Source organism: Cheilinus undulatus, linkage group 18 (genome assembly GCF_018320785.1).
Source record: "Cheilinus undulatus linkage group 18, ASM1832078v1, whole genome shotgun sequence".
Lineage (NCBI taxonomy): Eukaryota > Metazoa > Chordata > Actinopteri > Labriformes > Labridae > Cheilinus > Cheilinus undulatus.
Window position 1 is genome coordinate 24,288,177 of NC_054882.1, and position 18,560 is coordinate 24,306,736.

The window sequence follows — 18,560 nt, forward strand, 5'->3', positions numbered from 1 at the left end:
TGATCCACAAGGACTCAGCTTGACTCAGGGATGTTTACTTATGGTGAATAAAATCTCATTAGGACACTAATGAAAACATTTTTATAAACATTTGCAGCGTACAGCATTTGAACAGAATTTTTTACACATTGTGCAATTATTATTCAAATGAATCAAACTGTTTTATGTAAGAGTGTTACATAAATACTGTCAAAGACGGACTCTTTAAAAACATGTTTTACAGGTCACTGCTGCTGTTGCTTTCTTTGCTTTTTCTGCTTTTTTTGAGTCACTCTCTTTAACTTCTGTTTCTCCCCCTGTAATGAAACCCTGCTAAGGGCACTCTCCTTCCCAGCCAGAGGCAGGTGAGGCAGGGAGAGCTTTCCCATCTGTGTCGGGTACTTGGTCTTTATCAGGTTCTTGAACACTGGCTGGGAGATCAAATGCTTTAGATGCTTTTTCATCCCTTTAACCATCTTCTGCTGCTCTCTGTCGGCTTCTTCGTCCCTTCCTTTGCCTGAGGACATAGATAGCATCTTTAATAATTTATTTAAATTTTAAAGTGGACAGAAAATGCTCCACAAGATTTGTTTTTACCAATTAAAAGATCATCATCCAGGTCCACCTCCAGGGCCTCTGCAGCCTGCCTGAACCAGGAGTTGTGGTGCTTCTCTCTGCTGTTGTGGAACTCGATCTTCTCTATTTGTCTGGCTAAGTCTACTCGCTCCTACAAAGGGGCACACTCAACAATCAACGCCAAGTATCTCTTTAATGCCACAGAAAGACAGTAGAAATAATACTGAGTCTCACCTTAATTGCTTCCATACATTTCGTCTCTATGGGGAACATGGGAAGCTCCTCGTCTTTCCCAAGCGTTTTGTATATCTTTTTGAAGTTCATCATGTCGTCTGGACCAATCAGCAGCAAACTCAGACCCTCTTTGGTTGCTCTTGCTGTCCTGCCGCTTCGATGGACGTAGGTCTCAGACGTCCTGGGAACCTTGTGCATTTTATGGTGAATTAACAGCTTGTTTACAAGGGAACATGCTCATTCTCTTTTAATAAAATATCAATACAAGAACTAATACCTGAAAAGGCTCACCTGGTAGTGAATAACATGCTGAACATTGGGGATATCCAGTCCTCTTGCTGCCACATCAGTAGTCAGTAGAACACAGCTGTGGACGATTTTAGAAATACAGAAAGAAAAGGTATGATCATCAAATGTGAACGTGAAAAAACGAGTACTTTGGTCTGTGTTTGAGACAGAAAAATACTGTTTTGTTTAGATAATCCAGAAAAAGTCAAGCAGTCGAGTTGGTTGTTTCAAAGGGTGTAACTCAACAAGATTTTTTTTTTTTTTTTCACAAATGCCACTTAACACTAAATATGTGAATGTTGCTGCCTGCAATGGGTATGGGAAAACATTTGATTTGAAAGTTACTGAATATTTTTTTTCCTTTCAGCTAAAATTAAAGAAATTAAAACGTGGCATTTTAGGTTTAGGCTATGGAATAACAGAGGACCAGCAATACTTTTCTCAGCTGTTTTAAATTTATTCTTAAGATTTAAATATTTTTTAGTTTAGGTCATAGTTTAGTCTAGCTATGGTTGACGAAAACCCGAAAGTCCTCACATTTTAGTCAAAACTTTTGGTCAAAACATTTATTCTCTTTAAACTGACTTTCAGTTACTCTAAAAAGTATTCACCCCATTCAGTATTTTACCCTTTTACTGGTTTTGTATATCAATAATGGTCAATATAATTTGGCTTTTTACAAACAACAACAAAAAACTTTTAAATGTCAAAGTGAAAACAGATTTCTACAGAGTATATGTGATGTTGAATATGTGACAGCATAAATATTCACCCCCTTTAAGTCAGTATTTAGTAGATGCACCTTGGTCTGCAATCACAGCACTTAGTCTGTGTGGAAAGGTTTCAATCAGGCTTGCACATCTGGACACTGCAATCACTTATTTTACATTACATATATTTTGTTTGACATTGCTTTGTAAAAATCTGTTTTCACTTTGGCATTAAAGACCATTTTTTGTATTTTTAGTAATCTTGTGCTTTGGCATGCCACGGGAGTTTCAGTACAATGTAGTAACTTGATCTATGAGACCTCACCAAGATGGCTGCACCACAAACACAAGTCCAGACAAATCAAGTTAAATCAAGTTCTCTTTGTGGAGCGACTTGCACTGTTGTATGAAACAAGTCTGTCCTTTGAATTTTTTTGAAACAAAGACACAAAATCTCACTTCAGCTCGCCTGGAAACACCACACAGAGGAGGCAAACCATTATAGTTAAATCTGATGAAGGGAGTTTCTTTTAAATTACAGCTCTTGTTTTAATGAATCATCACAGGTGCATAATAACTAGATTAAGTGCTGAATACTTTGAAACACCTCTGCAAGTGTGTGCAAATCTCACCTGTCCCTCTCAGCAAACCTCTCCAGGTTTTTTAGGCGTTGTTTCTGGTGCATGTTGGCATGAAGTGGCAGTGGAGTACAGTCCAGTATAACCAGCAGAGAGTTCAGCCTCTTGATGCAGTCTATACTGTTAGCGAACACCATGGTGCGGCCAGGATACTGCAGCAGAAAATAATAAAGGAAGAAGTCCTTCTCCTCCTTCTGGCAGTGGATTCTGGTCTCTGTCAGGGTCTCCACCGTTGCCTCCTTCCTGGTCAGATCAACGATTTTGGGTTTGGACTTGATCCCCACTTTCTCCATCAGAACTTCCACCTTGCTCCTCTGGTCCAGATTCTTCTTCTTCTTCTGCAAGAGGCGTGTCGGCAAGCTGTGAGCCATCGTCAGAGTGGCGGAGAACACAAACATTTGTCTCGTGGGATTGAAGTGCACGGTGTTCAGCATCTCGAGCAGACTCTCCAGCTCTGCAAAGTGGCCCCTTTCTACCATGCGGTCTGCTTCATCGATGACCAGGCACCTGAGGGAAAACAAGAGAAGCTGATGAAAGGTAGCACTTAAACCACCACTAATATCACTGAAGGTAAATGTCTCAGATTAAATTAAACAAAATACAACATAACATCTCTGTATTGGTTCAGCTTTCGACAAACACTTTGCAGCAGCCTGTTTTTGCTTGAAATAAATGCTCTGGGATAGCTCATACAAACAGCAATGATCCTGTGATCAGTGCTGGGCCTTTTTGCTTTATTTACCCTCATGTTTTACTTAAGAACCTTTAGGGCATGGATGATAAAACGTCTATAGATGTGACTGGGGTGTTCACTGAGTGTAGCCTATTCTTACTACTACTGTCCATAAACTACCATCACCCCTTGATATGATCCTTAACATCATTTAACTCTTTCAGGTGGCAGTGTCATCTCTTATGGTTTTCCAGGACATAAGGTTAACCTTGACTAGCAATTTAAAGTGTAGTTAAAGATGCCAGGTTTCATCCACTCCAAAGACATCAAAAACGTTACTTTTCACCAAGTCCAATGCCAAGCATTGGATGGAGTGGTGTCAAGCACATCGACACTGGACTGTGGAGCAGTGGAAATATGTTCTGGGCAGTGACGAATCATGTTCCTCTGTTTGGCAGTCAGATGTGCAAGTCTGGGTTTAGTAGATGCCAAGAGAACTTTACCTGCCTGACTGCATTGTGCCAAATGTGAAGTTTGGCGGAGGAGGGATAATGGTAAGGGGCTGTTTTTCAGGGTTTGAGCTAGACCCTTTGCCCAATGAGGGGCTATCTTAATGCTTCAGCATACCAATACATTTTGGACAATGCTATGCTTCCAAATTTGTGACAACAGTTTGGGGAAGGCCCTTTTCTGTTCCAACATGACTGCACCCCAGTACACAAAGCAAGGGCTATAAAGACAAGGTTTGATGAGGAAGAACTTGACTGGCCTGCACAGAGCTCTGATCTTAACCCAATCGAGCACATTTGGGATGAACTGGAAAGCCAGGCCTGGAAAGCCTTCAAAAGGGTGGCCAACTCCATAAGCATATGTACTTGAATATAAAGTGTTTGGTCAAGTGGCTGAATACTTTTGTCCATTTGGTGTATCATTCATGCAACAAATTAAAAAAGACATGCATTTTCTTTGCTAAGCAGCTTAGGCTGTGTGTAGTTGGTAGCCACTGTCCAAGAATGGCAATCTGGCAACAATTACTGCCAAGTCCTGGGTAAAATTTGACTTCTATAATGCAAAATAATATATAGAGTAACTACTACAGTCATTTTTTTAATGAGTGTAACGACCATCAACTGATATAATGCATTGTACAGTGGGGCACAGTTAAGTAATCATTTCCTGACCTGTGTGTCTACATTGAATGCAGTAACTTTTGCTTATTCCTTATGTTGATCCCCTTCAAATTGAAGTATCTGATTGTGTGCATCAATTTTTGAAACACTAAAAAAACATGTGATTAAACAGAGAATATACCAGACTCTTCAAACATTAAAATGAGGAAGGCATTATGAAGACAAACATAGTTGAAACCTGCTGGCTTTTTAAATGATTTGGCCATGATAATAAGGGCATTTTAAGTATTTCCTATACATTTTGTCAAATACTGAGTTTCCAGTTTATTTTTTTAAATTGTTTTTGTAAAGATATTTACAGAAAGACATCGGTTATCTCATTACAACTTGTCATGGTATGTACATTACTTCACATCTTGATGAGTTATGCGTCTTTTTTCTTTTTTTTTTTTAACCGACGTAAAAGAAAGTCCATCTTCTAGCAATAATGCTCAACTTAAGCCAGAATGGAGAAAGAAACAAAAACATGAACAAAACATAAACCCGAGGAAATCCAAGCTGACAATACAGTATATTTTGGATATTAAACAGATTAAACAACTTCAGTCCTTAGTATCCATCAAATGAGTTAGGAAAGGGCCCCACACATCAAAAAAGAGGTCCTCCTTCCCAACCACTCCATGGATTACCCACTCATAGCTTGCCATTGTGCTCAACAGCTCTAGCCCTTCTTTAAAAGTAGACATACTGGATGATTTCCAATGGGGCAAGATAACCCTACAGCCAGTCATCAGAGCTTGATGGCAACACAAATTTTTACTTTTTGATATTTCAACATTATGTGGTAGTATTCCCAAAAGACATAAAGTGGGATTTTTAATCAAATGAATATCAAACAACGTATTAAGGAAAGGAATTATTTTATCTCACATTATCTCTGTTCTATCACAGTGATATTGAGTGCCCAGCTTCTTTCCTTTTTAGAGTGCATAAATATTCCCCTACTCTCCCAGAAAACACCAGATTCAGCAGCCAGTCATCCTCCTTTTTTCAAAGAGGGTATGAACTGTAATTTACCTGAGCTGTCTCAAGTTCAGCAGATGTGGATGCCTCTCCTTGATCAAGTCCCACAGACGGCCTGGAGTGGCGATAATAATCTCTGGTCTTCTCTTTAGCATCCGTCGTTGTTTCTGTGGAGCCATACCACCAACCACTATAGCAGTTTTTATGTCTGTGTAGAAAGAAACCATTCACAGTTTAGAAACATAACTCAGATTATTTAAAAATGTATCTCAATGCTTTAATAACTTACCAGTAAACTTTGCCACTGCATCGATGTGATGTTTGACCTGAACAGCAAGCTCTCTGGTTGGAGTGAGCACTAGTCCAAGCAGAGGCTGACCCAGCCCACCAGCTGTTTGTTCTTCATCTTCAGCTGTGGGGTCAAAGTCAGCATCTGCATTTTTAATCACCTGAACACCTTTGAGCTTCACATCGTTATCTGTTTCAGTTTGGTCATCTTCATCCTCTCTGTCATGTTCATCTTTTTGACCCTGCTCTGTTTCACTCTCTTCTTCCTCTTCTGTCGACTCCTCTACCGCTGGTAAATACAAACTTTCCACCTTTGAAGTTGCATCATTTTTGTCCTCTCCAGGTTTTTCTGAGCCGTTTCGCCACGCCAGTATGGAGTGAATCATTGGAATGCCAAATGCCAATGTCTTCCCACTCCCTGTAAGAACAATTTACATGAGCCTCACTTACAGAAATACGAAAATGGATTTTTCACAAGTGTGTTTTATTTTACCTGTCTCTGCCGCTCCCAGTATATCCATCCGATCCCTGATTGCAGAAGGCAAAGTGAGAGCTTGAATAGGGGTTGGTGATCCAAATCCAAGGCTTGTCAGTGCCTTTAGCACGGGAGGAGGAACAAACAAGTTCTTCCATGCACTCATATCAATGTTTTTGACATCAGAGCCAAAGTGCGCTGCATTTGTCCAGTTCGTTGCCTGCTTTTTTGGAGGTTTTGTCACATTTTCTTGAGTGGGCTTTTCTTCTACAGCTTGAGGTTCTGATGGTGTCTCCTGGTTTGGCTCTACCACAGAGGTTTTATTTTTCTCTACCTTCTTTTTTTTCTTCTTCTTTTTCATGTTTGCTTGTTTTGTTTTGACATCGGGCTCTGAGCTACTTTCTGTATCTTTTGAAACGTTATTTTCAGCAGTTTCAGCTTTCTCTCCTTCCTCACCTGCAGCTTCATCCTCCGGTGTAACCAGTGCAGAAATGTCATCTGGTTTCACCGATTCCTCTGCAGACACTTTCTTATTTTTCTTCTTCTTTTTGGCTTTTTTCTTGGCAGGTTCATCTGTTTTCGCCCCCTGTTGGCCTTCAACATCCCCCTTTTCTCCAGCCTCCTCTCCCTCGCTGGCTTTTCTTTTCTTCGCTTTCTTCTTCTTCTCTTTTTCTAGCTCTTTTGCTGCGATAGCTGCAGCCTTTTCAGAGTCAACCAGACGGTAATTTGTGAGCTCTTCAAAACATACCAGACCCTCCAAGCCCTCCTCAGAAAAGAGACTTGGGTCGAGCTCTACAGCTTTCCATTTACCTTTCACATGGATGCTCCGTTTGGCTTGTTTTTTCAGTCCGGAGGACGAACCCTGGTTTTTCTTCGTCTTCATTTTCCCTACAACTTACCAAAGTAACACCTATGGATAAACTGCCGCACGTTAGAAGGGACTGTTAACAGTGTGTCTTAATGTTAGCAGGCAGCTGTGCATCGAGGCGCTCAAACTGTGTAGAAAATATTCGCAAACATGTCACACCGACGTACAGCAGTGTACATTAATGACCGGACAAGAACATGAATAAAGGTGATGATAAAATACGCCTTGAATGACTGAAGTTTTGAGAAATGTCAAACTACTAAACTGAACGATAACATACACGCATGACACGAGGGCGCCGCCATGACAGTGTTGAGCTTCTTCTTCCTCTTCTTTGGTTTCGGCAGACTAGACGCATCCAAGGCGTATTGCTGCCCTCTGCTGTTTCCATGCGATTTCTGTTAATACTAATCATATTCTGTTGTATATTCCAATGGAGGGCAGATACTGCAGCAGCCTCTTCATATTGTTCCAGTCTTCCAGACTCAGCAGTGTGTGATTCATAACAGATGAGTGTTCTGGTGGTCCAAAAACCAATTCCAGTTTTAATTTTTCCTGCTTTATTGCATTTTTAGCCATAATGTCCGCTTCCTCATTCCCCTGTATACCCACATGTGCTGGTATCCAGATGAATCCTACCTCACACCCTGTTTTGTTAATTCTGTACAAAATTTGGCACATTTCCATTATTAAGTCAGGTCTGGATTTGGAGCGTGCCTCTATTATTGTCTGTATAGTTGCTGCTGAATCACTGCATATGACTGCATAACTTGGTTTGTTGTTCTCCACCCACTGAAGAGCCTTCAAAACTACCATCATCCCTACTGTGTATACTGACGTGTGATCTGATAACCTATAGCCTTCCCTTATACCTAACCGGGGGATTACAATGCTGATCGCCACCCTCCCACTTTCTGGTTCTTTTGACCCATCTGTAAATATATCTGCAAATGTGACCTCCATTTTTGCTGCAAGTGCTTGTGAATTTTGTTAACAATGTCTTCATCCTTTTTCCTCTTATTACTATTTAAAAAGCTCAAATCAACCTCAGGTTCTGAAAAAAGCCACGGTGGAACAGTTGCCCAGCAGACTGGGGGGCACACTCTCCTCTCCTGCGTTGTCTTTTAGCTTGACTCCAAAATTAACTTTGATCTTTCTTTCCCTCCCCTCAAATTTCCAGTGCTGGTCTAACAGTGTTTTAGTTGGAAACGACTCATCTTGCCCTTTTACTTTCATCAAATACTTCAGCCCAGGCTTAACCCTCCGTATTTCCAATGGCATTCCTCCCATTTCTACCAAACAGTGTTGATCACGTGGTTTGAAAAACTTTATTTGTTCAGCAGCATTCAGCGTTACACCATTGATTTTTCCTCAGAAAAAAATCTTCCATAATGTATTAACATACATTTTACTTTTATTAACATCTCTTATCATGACTACATCAAAAGTATTAAACCATTTATATATATATATATATATATATATATATATATATAAAGTTTTCCTGTTTGACTCATTTTGTCATGATCATTTGCCATTATTTTACTTAGAGACAATATTTCACTTTTATAAGTCATTTCATTTTTATTTTATTTTTTCATCATCAAGAAAAGTCAGTAACCATCTTCACACAAACCAAATATTTTTCATGATTTTTTAGGAGCACAGTTAGAAATCTGTCATAATTCCTGTGATTCTAACTTGTGTTTTGTTTCTGTGCAAATACCGGAAATTTCCAATCAATCACTTCCTTTTCTCACATTCAGTAATTCCATAATCTGCATTCAAAACTGTTTTTGAGTCACTTTGGATTTTTCTGCACTCTTAAACTAAGGGTAACTGACTTCCTTCACTGAAGATTTTGAGATTAACTTTAGTATGGAAAAATGAACTTGAAATAAAATAAGTTAACAGTAAAAAGGTTAATGTTTGATAATACAGGTGCAGATGACTTTTGCTTTGTCCAGTGAACTATCTGTGAGTTTTTAGAGTAAAATGGTACATTACGGAGCAGTGGTGTTCTTGTTTTACATCACTGTGGTTACAGGGAGACGCTGCAGTAGCTTAACCAAAGTGTGTTGTAATAGAAAATAAATTATTTGCAATAAAAAAAAAAATTAGGGCTTTAACTGTGGACCTGAATAAATCACAATTAATCCTGACAGCCCTTGTTTATGCAGCAGTTTTTATTAACAAAGAAACTTTCATATTGTCCGGCTGTCACATGAACGTAAATAATGTTTCAAAAAGTAATACATTTAATTCTCAGTATTTAACATTAATAAATAGGCCGATCTAAAGGTTGTTGTCATAATGTAGTGCAGCTCTTTTTCTTAAGTCACTGATTGAATAAGTGGGTGGAGAACTTTATAATCACTGTGTAAAAAATTGGAACATCTTTTTTGTCCAAAAGTACATTTTTTCCTTTACCAAGAATGTATGGGTGCATTTGATCAATTCATTCACTAATCATTATGGAAAAATAAATATATATATTTATACATAGGACCTGATCGACTACTTAAATGCATAGAAACTTAAAATCTTTATTAAAGGGATCAATTATCAGAGGCTTACAGAACAGACCTGTAGATAAGACTGAACTTAAAATGCATCAAAGTAGATTTTTAAGCCCAACTTAAAACAAGATGATGCACAAGCACTTCAGAAATCAAACACCATATTGTCAGTTTTGGGTGGGGTCGATGACTCTGCCCATGAACAGCAGACAGTTTGTGGCTTCGTGGTAAATGAAGAAGAAAAATGGTCTGTTCATAATGAAGGACCTGGGTAAGGCGTATGGCGTAATGCTGGCAGTAGTTGCTGCTGCTGCAGTGGTTCCAGTCTCATCCACCTCAATCACCGCTTTGTGCAGCACCTGTGAATGTACAGGGACATTTTTACACATCACCTAAAACTTTATGAATGAAACATTTTTATGGGGGATTTGAACTGGAAACTAACTTCTGAAACTTTGAGTTTTTCGTCCTTGCTCAGCTTGGTCAAATTGGCTGAACTACTGAAGATACTGGCCATGCCCATATGTGGGAGGAGGCTGTGCAGAGAATACGATTGTTCCATCTTGAATTTGGGCATGTTGACTTCCAGTTTTCTGTGAAATAGAAATGGGCAGACATGTTGGGCAGACTCAGCATCTATAAATTTAGGTATCTAATACTATGTATTTAGAGGTTTACCACTTCTGTGCAGAACAAATCACAAAGAGGTTCTCAAAAATGACATTCATGTTTTTCAGTGCATCTTACATTTTTTCCAGCTTTGCGATCCAGCTGAGGAACCTCTCAGCAGTTATCTCTTCATCGATCACAGTGTAGTCTATGCCTTTGTTGGGGAGTAGAATAAGCATGGAAACACCTTCCCTGTATGGCAGCTTTAACACTTTAGCACCAAGGCGGGCATCTTCCATCATGTAGAACTTATCCTCCATAAACATCATAGGCACTTGTACAACTCTGTAGTTGTCGATGTAGAAAGGAGCATTTTTAGTGTAGTTTGAGGTGAAAGGTTTCTGCCAACCTCCTGTTGAAATGATAGAACATATAGTTTGATTTTGACAGATGAAGACATCAGTAAAAGCAGTTCAACTTACCTTGGAAGAAAATGGTGCTGATCAACATGAGCTGGGTGTCTGGATCCAGACTGGGAATCAAGCCAGTCACTTTGTTCTCAGTCTTCTGCTGTATGTACTCGTTAATGATTCTTGTGCTGTTCGCTGTGCTTGAAAAGTCTAAACTTTTGATGTCCGCATCAAAAAATGTCTTAATTTGGTCTTCAAATACCTTCTTGACCTCAAACTGTGGGTGCACGAACAGAGCCATAGTCTGGTCGATTACCAGTGATCCGTTCTGGGTGATATTCTCATTCAGGAGTTGAAAAAGTTGTGGGATGAGTTCTGGCTGATTTGCCTGCTCCAGCTGCTCCAGGTTGAGTCCCCTTAATATTTCCTGATGTGTGACACCATCTGAGGCCATTAAGAGAGCAGCGAAGCTGTTGGAGATGCTAAGAGGGGAGAAAAAGATGTTCTTGTCGTGGTAGCTCGATATTGTTCTGTAGAGGTTCATGGCACAGTCCATATTTTTGAAGGAGAGATCAGAGATGGTGGCATCAGGAAGGGGTGCTTGGTGGACGGAGGCAAGGAAGCATATGTAGGTAACTAGAGAAATAAATCTCATCTTAATTTTGTGTAATCCCATAGTTTCAATCTGGAGGGAGCTTAACCTGAAAATTGAAGATATGCACATGTTATAAAATGTGAAGAGCACAATTAACTCATAACTACACCCATCTAATCATAAATAATATTAACTGCATGATAAGAAAAGTGTTTTCTTTCTGTTACAACAAAAAACATCAGATTTTGAATTTACAAGAATAATTAACTGTCATACGTACCACTCAGCTGGGGTAAGATTACGTCTGAAAGCTCCATCTATTATTTGGGGAGACAAAGTGCAAGTTTTCTGGATGTTACATATTAACCACCTGCTGTGTTGTTTCAGATTGAGTCAGAGCTGATTTACAAATATTAAGCTCTGTTTTTTTCAGGAATTATGTAACAATGGTGATAAATCACTGCAAATTAACATTTGATTCTAAAAAACGACACGAGAAACTCTAGGAGTGAATGTCACTTTATTCTTGGAAAATAAGCTAATACATTTGAATGAAAGAATGGTGCCGTGTGAACAAAAGTTATGAATACTGATAAGAATGTAAAGAGTAAAAATAATGTAAAGAAAACAGCCAGCTATACTTTGTCACAAGTGCATTTTAAACAGAAAATAATACACTAAATGGACACAAAAAAATTAACAAAACCACTGAGTTTCATTGGAAGTCATCCAGCTTGAGAGGTCAATCTTGTCAGAACATCAGGTACTTTTGAAGGGCCCTCAGTACATGTTGATGCTAAATTGACACATTTTATTTTACTCTTTTCCTTTGGGCATGTTTCACGTCTGGACAGTGTCTTCAGATAATAGCTCCAGTTTTAAAGTGATGACAAGTCATTTGGATCTCAAGAAAACAAGTGAAGTTAACTTCAATCTTGAATTAACAGGAAAACCAACAACTTGAGAAAAACAAACAAGTTTTGATTGCAATTAAACATATCAATGTACAGTATTGTGTAGAACTTTTAGGCATTGGGCCAAAAATTGAGGCTGAAGTAAGGTGATTAATGGTGAGTAAGCCCACCTGAGGGAAGGAATGAGGATTGATACAACCCAGCTCATGCTCTAGATGACCTTGCATGTTACTAGGGGCATGGGAAAATAATCTGTTGAAAAAATAACAAAGTAGACACCTTCAGGGCAGAGCAAGGGGTGGATGTGGTGAGTAAGCACGGCCCAGGGTACCATTCGGTTGGGTAGTAGGGTTGCTATGAGCCTCCGGTTGTGCTGTGGATGTCACAAGAGGTGAAAATTGCTGGCATTCTTGACCTGGGCTGCAGAGCAACACGTGTCAACATATGTTGAGCCTAAAGGCCCATTTATGCTCTATGTTTGAGCCGCTTATACGGACGGAACCTTTCTATCCATACTCTGCCTTCATGTCATTTGTTCTCTCGAAGCTTACGGATAAAAGCCAGACATTGCAAAACCACCGCCAATGACGGGACAGTGGTGAGCAAAGCAGCCAACAGTTCAACCCAGACTAGCAAAACACACTGAGGAATTATTTGAAAAAAGGCTGAACTTAATCAAGTTTTCTGAGAAAATATCACAGAATATTGAGTGAGTTGTTCGAAAATACAAACATATCAACACTGTTAGCTCACCTGGGCACACAGAAAGACAACTACATGAGCACAGCTGAGCAGGGGACGGACTGTTTTTTCTTCCCTCTCTGAGCAGCATCAGCTCCATGAAAGACAGCGACCTCGAGTGGATTTGTTTTTCAATATCCAACCCAACATAATAGATGCACTTCAGTGCGAGGGTAATGACGGTTGTGAAGTACGGCTCTATTTTCGTCTTAATGCTAGCTGCCGACCCCACCTCTCCAGCCACAGGTTGTGGCACATCCTGCACAGTCATGCCTAAATCGTATGCTCATGATTGTATGTCCTCTTTCATAGCTGCCAAAAACAAAAATTGGGGGTTACATTTTAAATGCTGTTATGTGGTCCATTTATTGAAATTAGGGGTCAACCGTTATTGGTTTTGCAGGGTCGTTAACCATTATTAGTAATTCATGAGGCCGATAACCACTATTTAGAACCAATATTCAATTATTATGATTCACAAAATATGCTTGGTGGGCAAAAGTGAAGTTGCATTATCAAAACATGAAGAAAAATCAACAATTAACCCTTAGATCTATCAGCATGAGAAACAGCAGAGAACAGCACAGTAGCATCAGGAAAACAGAAACTAATTCCTTATGCTCACTGAGCATGTGACAATCAGGCTTAAGTCCGATTGGCTAGTACTCATGTGACATCTACCTAATGGGACTGTGCTGTATGGAGAAAATGTGGTGAAATTTCGGAGAATGAACAGTAAGTCGAAGGTGAAGATACATCTTGCAATGGAAGCAAAGTAGCGCACCTTTTGATTAAACAATTCTATAGATTATTGGTAAAATAAAGTGCTGATACCAATAATTGGCAAATATCAGTATTGACATTTATAAGCGGCCAGGCCAATAATCGGTTGACCCCTAATTGAAATAACGTGTTCCTGGTTTTCAAGACTATCGCTGCTTGCAAAAGGATAGGGGAGATATTTTCAGCATGTCACTGTGGAAAGTAAATTTAGTGATCTAATAACAGCCTGTATTCTTAATATCATTCTACTATTTTGTACGGTCAGCTGATGATTTCTGAAGCTTCAATACATGGCACCCTCAGTGCAAACCAATGCATCTGTGTGCAACTTATGCGTACAACACTACTTTAAATAACAGAAACATGAGTAAGGTTGTGAAAGGGAAAATTGTCATTTAAAACTCCTTTTTTAAATATATCATTCCCTTATTGTTTCGTAATAAATACAGTCTTTTGTTTCAAGGGGTGACCCTACTGAAATAATATAAAGTATATGTAAATAGGCTGCAGTTTTATGGTTCTTACAGAAAGCTTTGTTCCCCAGCACACCAACTTATCTTAAAAAGATGTGAAAATATGCATCAATCAATCAATCTAGATTTAGGAAATAGCTCTATAGAGTTATTTGTCCACAAAAGAGGGACAAATTTCCCTCTCTCACAGTAAGAGATGTGCTATCTTACATTATTCATTATGCCTATGTATAGGTTTAAAGGTAATAATAAAGCCGCCACAGAGGAAAGGTGTTACTGTCACAAAACCCCAGAGTTCTCTCCTTATAATCAATGAATAAAGTGATGTATGATGTGAGGAATAAATGATGAACGCATGTCAGTTGCTGCCAAAAAGATATTTCAGAAAGTAGCAAGCAGAAATGATTTAAGAACTACAGTAGTGTTGGAGCAGTGGATTTATACGCCATATTTGAGGAGCACAAGTCAAAAATAGATGTAGGAAAATCTGTCATGACCCATCAGTTTCTATCTCTGGCCTGAACATTAGTCTCCATTTCAGAACATACACATGTGATTACCCTCACACTGGTAAGCACACCTTTTGTATGCTGAAAAATAATTTTATCAGGAGGAAAACAGGGAATAAAAAACAGTTTACAATAGAAATAGAAGGCGCCATGGTAAAAAGGCAATTGCAAACTTGGATTAACTGCATCGTGAGTTCTGTGGTCACCCTTTTTCCCAGCGTCTGTGCCTCAGTAAGTTCAATTGGACTAACTGCTGCCCTCTCTTTGTCATTGGTCTCGTCTCTAAAGCCCATCAGCGAACTAACCGGGGGGGACGTGTCAGCCTTCTGACTGTCCTTATGTTCGCATGTGCAAAAGGTTAGAGGAAGGAGCAAAGCGAACCCCGAGGAGGGGTTTGCCAATCCAGGCAGCTGGTAAACAACACAGGCAAACCTTTCATGACCTCACTGGCTGGGCTTCTGTCGTTGTTGGTCCTGTTCAGAGCCAGTGTTTACAGAGCCTAGAAAATAAAGCATGTTTTTTTCCTTTAAAAAGTTTATAGTGTCTCTGATAGGCTTTCAATCAAACTCACAAAACAGTCAGCATAACATTTAACCAGGAAAGAAGGTGTACTTACTTGAGCTATCTGTTGGTTGTTGAGGAATGTTTGACTGAGCTTGTTGCTGTTGCCTGAGGAAACCACAAAAAAGTTTTTAAAACTCAAAATACAATCATTAATTTTCTTCTCAATTAAAATGAGGCAGACTCAGTATCAAAATACTATTATCAGTTATTATATGAACTAAATACAACACAAAAATGTGATCTCAAACAATCTTACAAAACTCTCTGTGCTCACATTTTTTTGACGCTGTCTTGAATGCTCTAAGTTGTTGCTCATGTAAGAACTGTTGATCTGGACTGCTTTGAACTGAGTACAGTAATTTGACAGCTTTCTGTTTAGCAGTCATCTCGCTTGTTGTAAAACCTACCGGTCAAAATAGGCTTGTCTTCTCCTTCGCAGTTCTTCTGCTGTCAGTGTCTCATTCTGGCCTTCGCTTTGCCCTCCAGCAGTGCTCCCTGATTTCATGTTTACCATTTCAGACTCTGAGGGCTTGTTGCTCATCACAGCTCCTTTATTATAACAGAAAAAGAGGGCCCAGTTATCCATGATCCAATCAGTCACAAGTAAACAAAACACATTTTAATACCACTTGAATGATTTGTTCTCTACCTTGCATGCTGAGTTGTATGGCCCTGCGAAGATCCGCTTCTTCATCTTCCACGTCTATGTCCTGTCTGCTGAGTGCCAGTGCTCTCTTCAGCTCATCATCTTCTTCCACAACCTCATCCTCCACACCAAAGCCTATATCCATCTGGCTTAGAGCTGCTGACCTGCTGCTCACAAAACAAGACTTAATCATTATTTTTTTTACCTATGAGTCAAATATTCATTTCTGACAACAACAAAACAAGCTCTTCTGTGAGACGTTTCATGTACTCTTTGTATATTCAATCCATACCCTGCACTTGTCTGAGCCTCATCTTCTCCGATAAGTCGCGGCCTCTGCTGCTGCTGCACTCTCATGATCCTTAGGATCTGCTCTGCTTCGCACTCAGGGAGGTTTCCTCTGATCACAAATATGGAGTAACCTGTAAAAACGCAGGATTTATTAACCTTTCTTCATCGCAGCATCAAATGTATTATAATCAAGAGTAAGATTAACAATACCTTCTTGTTGTAACTGTGCAAGGAAAAGGGCTAGATAGGTGTCCGATATCAACTCTGGTCCAGTCAGCAATGAATTCAGGTTAAACCACTGCAAAAGAAACAAAAGACAAGGTTAATTTCAGCATATCATCAAACTACATTTAGTTTGTTTATAATGAGAAGTGCCTCATGCCTGCTGTCCAAGTTTGCGTATAGTAAACCAGTGCTCCTTGTAGTTGCAGATAAAGGCTTTCTCATTTCTGAAAAAAGCAAGAATAGCTTTCATTAGCTTCAATAATTAAGCAGCAAAAAGCTGTATCCAGGTGCATGTAAAAAATGAATATCATGGTGGTTCTTTTTTTCCTGTGCCTTAATTGAAGAAGTAAAACTTCCATAAATTCTAGATTCTATTTATGCCCTTAGTACTTGGTTAAAGCTGCTTTTAAATTACAACATCTATGTGACATGGCATGGAGCCAATCAGTCTGTGGTACTGCTGGTTTGTTATGAAGCCCATGATTGCCTTGATATCAGCCTTGACATTGTCTTCTGGACAAGAGTCAAGTCAGCAGTCTTCCCTATGATTTCAGTTGTGTGTACTGAACCAGAATGAAGTCTCAGAAAACCTTTTTGAATTGGATTTTAACACAATATTCTACTTTATTGAGATAGTTTTTTTTTTTTTTTTTTTTTTTTGTGAGCTGTAAGCCGTAATCATCAAGATTGAAACTAAAAAATCTTGAAATATTTCACTTTGTATGTATGAACCTAGAATTTATAAAGTTTAACTTTTTGAAGTAATCATGGGGAAAATGAAGAACTTTTATATGATATTCTATGTTTTTAATGCGCCTGTATGTATAGAAGTGTTGACTAAGGATCCTTACATTGGATTAATCATCAGGCTCTGATACTCCCGGCTGTTGAAGAGAATTAACTCCAAGCCCCACACTCGCAGAGCGTTACTAATCACCTAAAGGATCAAGACAAAGGGATAGGAGGTTGTGATCATAAAGTAATTAAACCATTAATTAGAAACATGAGAAAGTGGATCACTTCAGCTCACCTGTATTGAAAAGAACCCGCTGTCATCCATGTTTCCAGACGGTTGCTAAAGATATAAGGACAGAGTTCAGATATATTGTTAAAAGTAACATGAATACAGTAGCTGCTACTTTAAATCTTTCACCTCACCTGTAAGAAGGTCCTGTACTCCTCACTGGCCATACCCCCCTCGGCCATCCTCATCCTCTCCTCTTCATCAAGCTGATGGGCGATGGAGGAAAGATCAACAGGAGTGAAATATTCACCCTGAAGGAGGTTATTGAGGCAGTGCTGGGCACAAAGAGAGCCCTCTTGCTGCAAATAAAAGATTGATTATTGGTAAATCCGACCTCTAGCATGAGTGTACGGTGATCCTTTTATTCTTCATAAATTTGTGAGCTTCACAGACAGGAATTAGTTTTGGTCTGTGCCCACGGTAGCAGTCATACTCCATTAGAGCTACAAACAGCTAGCTTACGTAAAACTTATGTAAACACTCCTTAACAAGACCTTGTGGCTGTTTAAACCTAGTTAATTTCATTCCTTTAGAAAAGTGACACACCTTCGGTTGTTATACAGCCTTCTGTTATTACTCTAAGCTTCAAGGAAACTTTTCAACACATCTGACTAGCAGGTGCAGTTAGCACATTAGCTGTGTAAACAACAATACACCCAAACACAACCACATATCTCTGAACAACGGCCAGACAGCGTCGGTTCAAGAACCGCCGCCTGGATGTCCAAACTTCTGCAAGTCAAAACCAACAATACTATATGGCTAGTTCTTTTCAGTTAAAGGTTTTTACTTACTTTCTCATGAAATATGGAATCCATATCCAGCTTTCTGTCAAACATTCAACTCTGAACTCTGGCCCCGCTGCATTCATCGTCATAGAAAGAAGAGACAATCTGGACCAGCGCCGTCTAGCGGCTGGGTGTCTTCTCCGGCGTTTACTACATCAGATCTCCGTAAAAAGGATTTATCAATTTATAAAATCAAGTGCTGTCAAATTTTCGATTAATTTCGACTAATTACTCACAGAGGTGAAAACGCGTGTGTCGATTAATCGCACCCTGATGCCATAACAATACAATCTGAAGAAGCTTTGTAACTAGACGTCAAAAAAACCCATCATTGTGCTCTTTGTTCTCATATTTCATTGATAAAATCCATATTGCACATATTAACACTATCCTAGATTGATTAGTAAGTGGACAATCTGCCTTTGGTCTCCACTTCCCTAGTTTTAAAGCTAATAACGATGTATGATGCAATTTAAAAATATTTCCTTTCTGATTGTTTTGTTACTATTATCAAATCTACCAGTAATGCAAATTTTCCTCAAATGATCAACATATGCGTTTATGCAATTAATTTGTCAATTACAAAG

General features: G+C 39.2%; 3 protein-coding genes across 3 annotated transcripts; all 3 read right to left on the reverse strand.

The window, feature by feature from the left end:
* Positions 1-19: 19 nt before the first annotated feature.
* ddx24 (DEAD (Asp-Glu-Ala-Asp) box helicase 24) lies at positions 20-7,194 on the reverse strand. Its single transcript, XM_041812654.1, has 8 exons — positions 6,033-7,194; positions 5,541-5,957; positions 5,306-5,459; positions 2,420-2,932; positions 1,081-1,156; positions 790-978; positions 577-706; positions 20-496 (listed from the first exon to the last, which is right to left on the reverse strand). The coding sequence occupies exons 1-8, from the start codon at positions 6,895-6,897 to the stop codon at positions 225-227; spliced, it is 2,616 nt and encodes an 871-aa protein (XP_041668588.1). The 5' UTR covers positions 6,898-7,194; the 3' UTR covers positions 20-224.
* Positions 7,195-9,408: 2,214 nt separating this feature from the next.
* Positions 9,409-11,368, reverse strand: serpina10b (serpin peptidase inhibitor, clade A (alpha-1 antiproteinase, antitrypsin), member 10b). Its single transcript, XM_041812658.1, has 5 exons — positions 11,296-11,368; positions 10,493-11,121; positions 10,149-10,422; positions 9,847-9,994; positions 9,409-9,760 (listed from the first exon to the last, which is right to left on the reverse strand). Exons 2-5 carry the CDS (start codon positions 11,094-11,096, stop codon positions 9,569-9,571), a joined length of 1,218 nt encoding a protein of 405 aa, XP_041668592.1. The 5' UTR covers positions 11,097-11,121; positions 11,296-11,368; the 3' UTR covers positions 9,409-9,568.
* Positions 11,369-11,518: 150 nt separating this feature from the next.
* atxn3 (ataxin 3) lies at positions 11,519-18,057 on the reverse strand. Its single transcript, XM_041812660.1, has 11 exons — positions 17,980-18,057; positions 17,320-17,484; positions 17,192-17,236; positions 17,013-17,098; positions 16,319-16,385; positions 16,147-16,234; positions 15,938-16,067; positions 15,649-15,812; positions 15,407-15,548; positions 15,052-15,104; positions 11,519-14,934 (listed from the first exon to the last, which is right to left on the reverse strand). Exons 1-11 carry the CDS (start codon positions 18,022-18,024, stop codon positions 14,879-14,881), a joined length of 1,041 nt encoding a protein of 346 aa, XP_041668594.1. The 5' UTR covers positions 18,025-18,057; the 3' UTR covers positions 11,519-14,878.
* Between the last annotated feature and the right edge of the window lie 503 nt (positions 18,058-18,560).

What these genes read in the sequence shown, in the direction of transcription:
- ddx24 (XM_041812654.1), bottom strand. Translation starts at nt 6,897, where the DNA reads ATGAAGACGAAGAAAAACCAGGGTTCGTCCTCCGGACTGAAAAAACAA. An exon ending in ACTGGGAGCGGCAGAGACAG is followed by an intron (nt 5,958 to 6,032) that starts GTAAAATAAAAC and finishes TTGTTCTTACAG; the next exon opens with GGAGTGGGAAGACATTGGCA. An exon ending in GGATGATGATCTTTTAATTG is followed by an intron (nt 497 to 576) that starts GTAAAAACAAAT and finishes CTATGTCCTCAG; the next exon opens with GCAAAGGAAGGGACGAAGAA.
- serpina10b (XM_041812658.1), bottom strand. Translation starts at nt 11,096, where the DNA reads ATGGGATTACACAAAATTAAGATGAGATTTATTTCTCTAGTTACCTAC. An exon ending in ATCGCAAAGCTGGAAAAAAT is followed by an intron (nt 9,995 to 10,148) that starts GTAAGATGCACT and finishes TCTATTTCACAG; the next exon opens with AAAACTGGAAGTCAACATGC. An exon ending in AAAAACTCAAAGTTTCAGAA is followed by an intron (nt 9,761 to 9,846) that starts GTTAGTTTCCAG and finishes GTACATTCACAG; the next exon opens with GTGCTGCACAAAGCGGTGAT.
- atxn3 (XM_041812660.1), bottom strand. Translation starts at nt 18,024, where the DNA reads ATGTTTGACAGAAAGCTGGATATGGATTCCATATTTCATGAGAAA. An exon ending in ATTCCATATTTCATGAGAAA is followed by an intron (nt 17,485 to 17,979) that starts GTAAGTAAAAAC and finishes TTTTATTTGCAG; the next exon opens with CAAGAGGGCTCTCTTTGTGC. An exon ending in AGCCTGATGATTAATCCAAT is followed by an intron (nt 16,386 to 17,012) that starts GTAAGGATCCTT and finishes TGCTTTTTTCAG; the next exon opens with AAATGAGAAAGCCTTTATCT.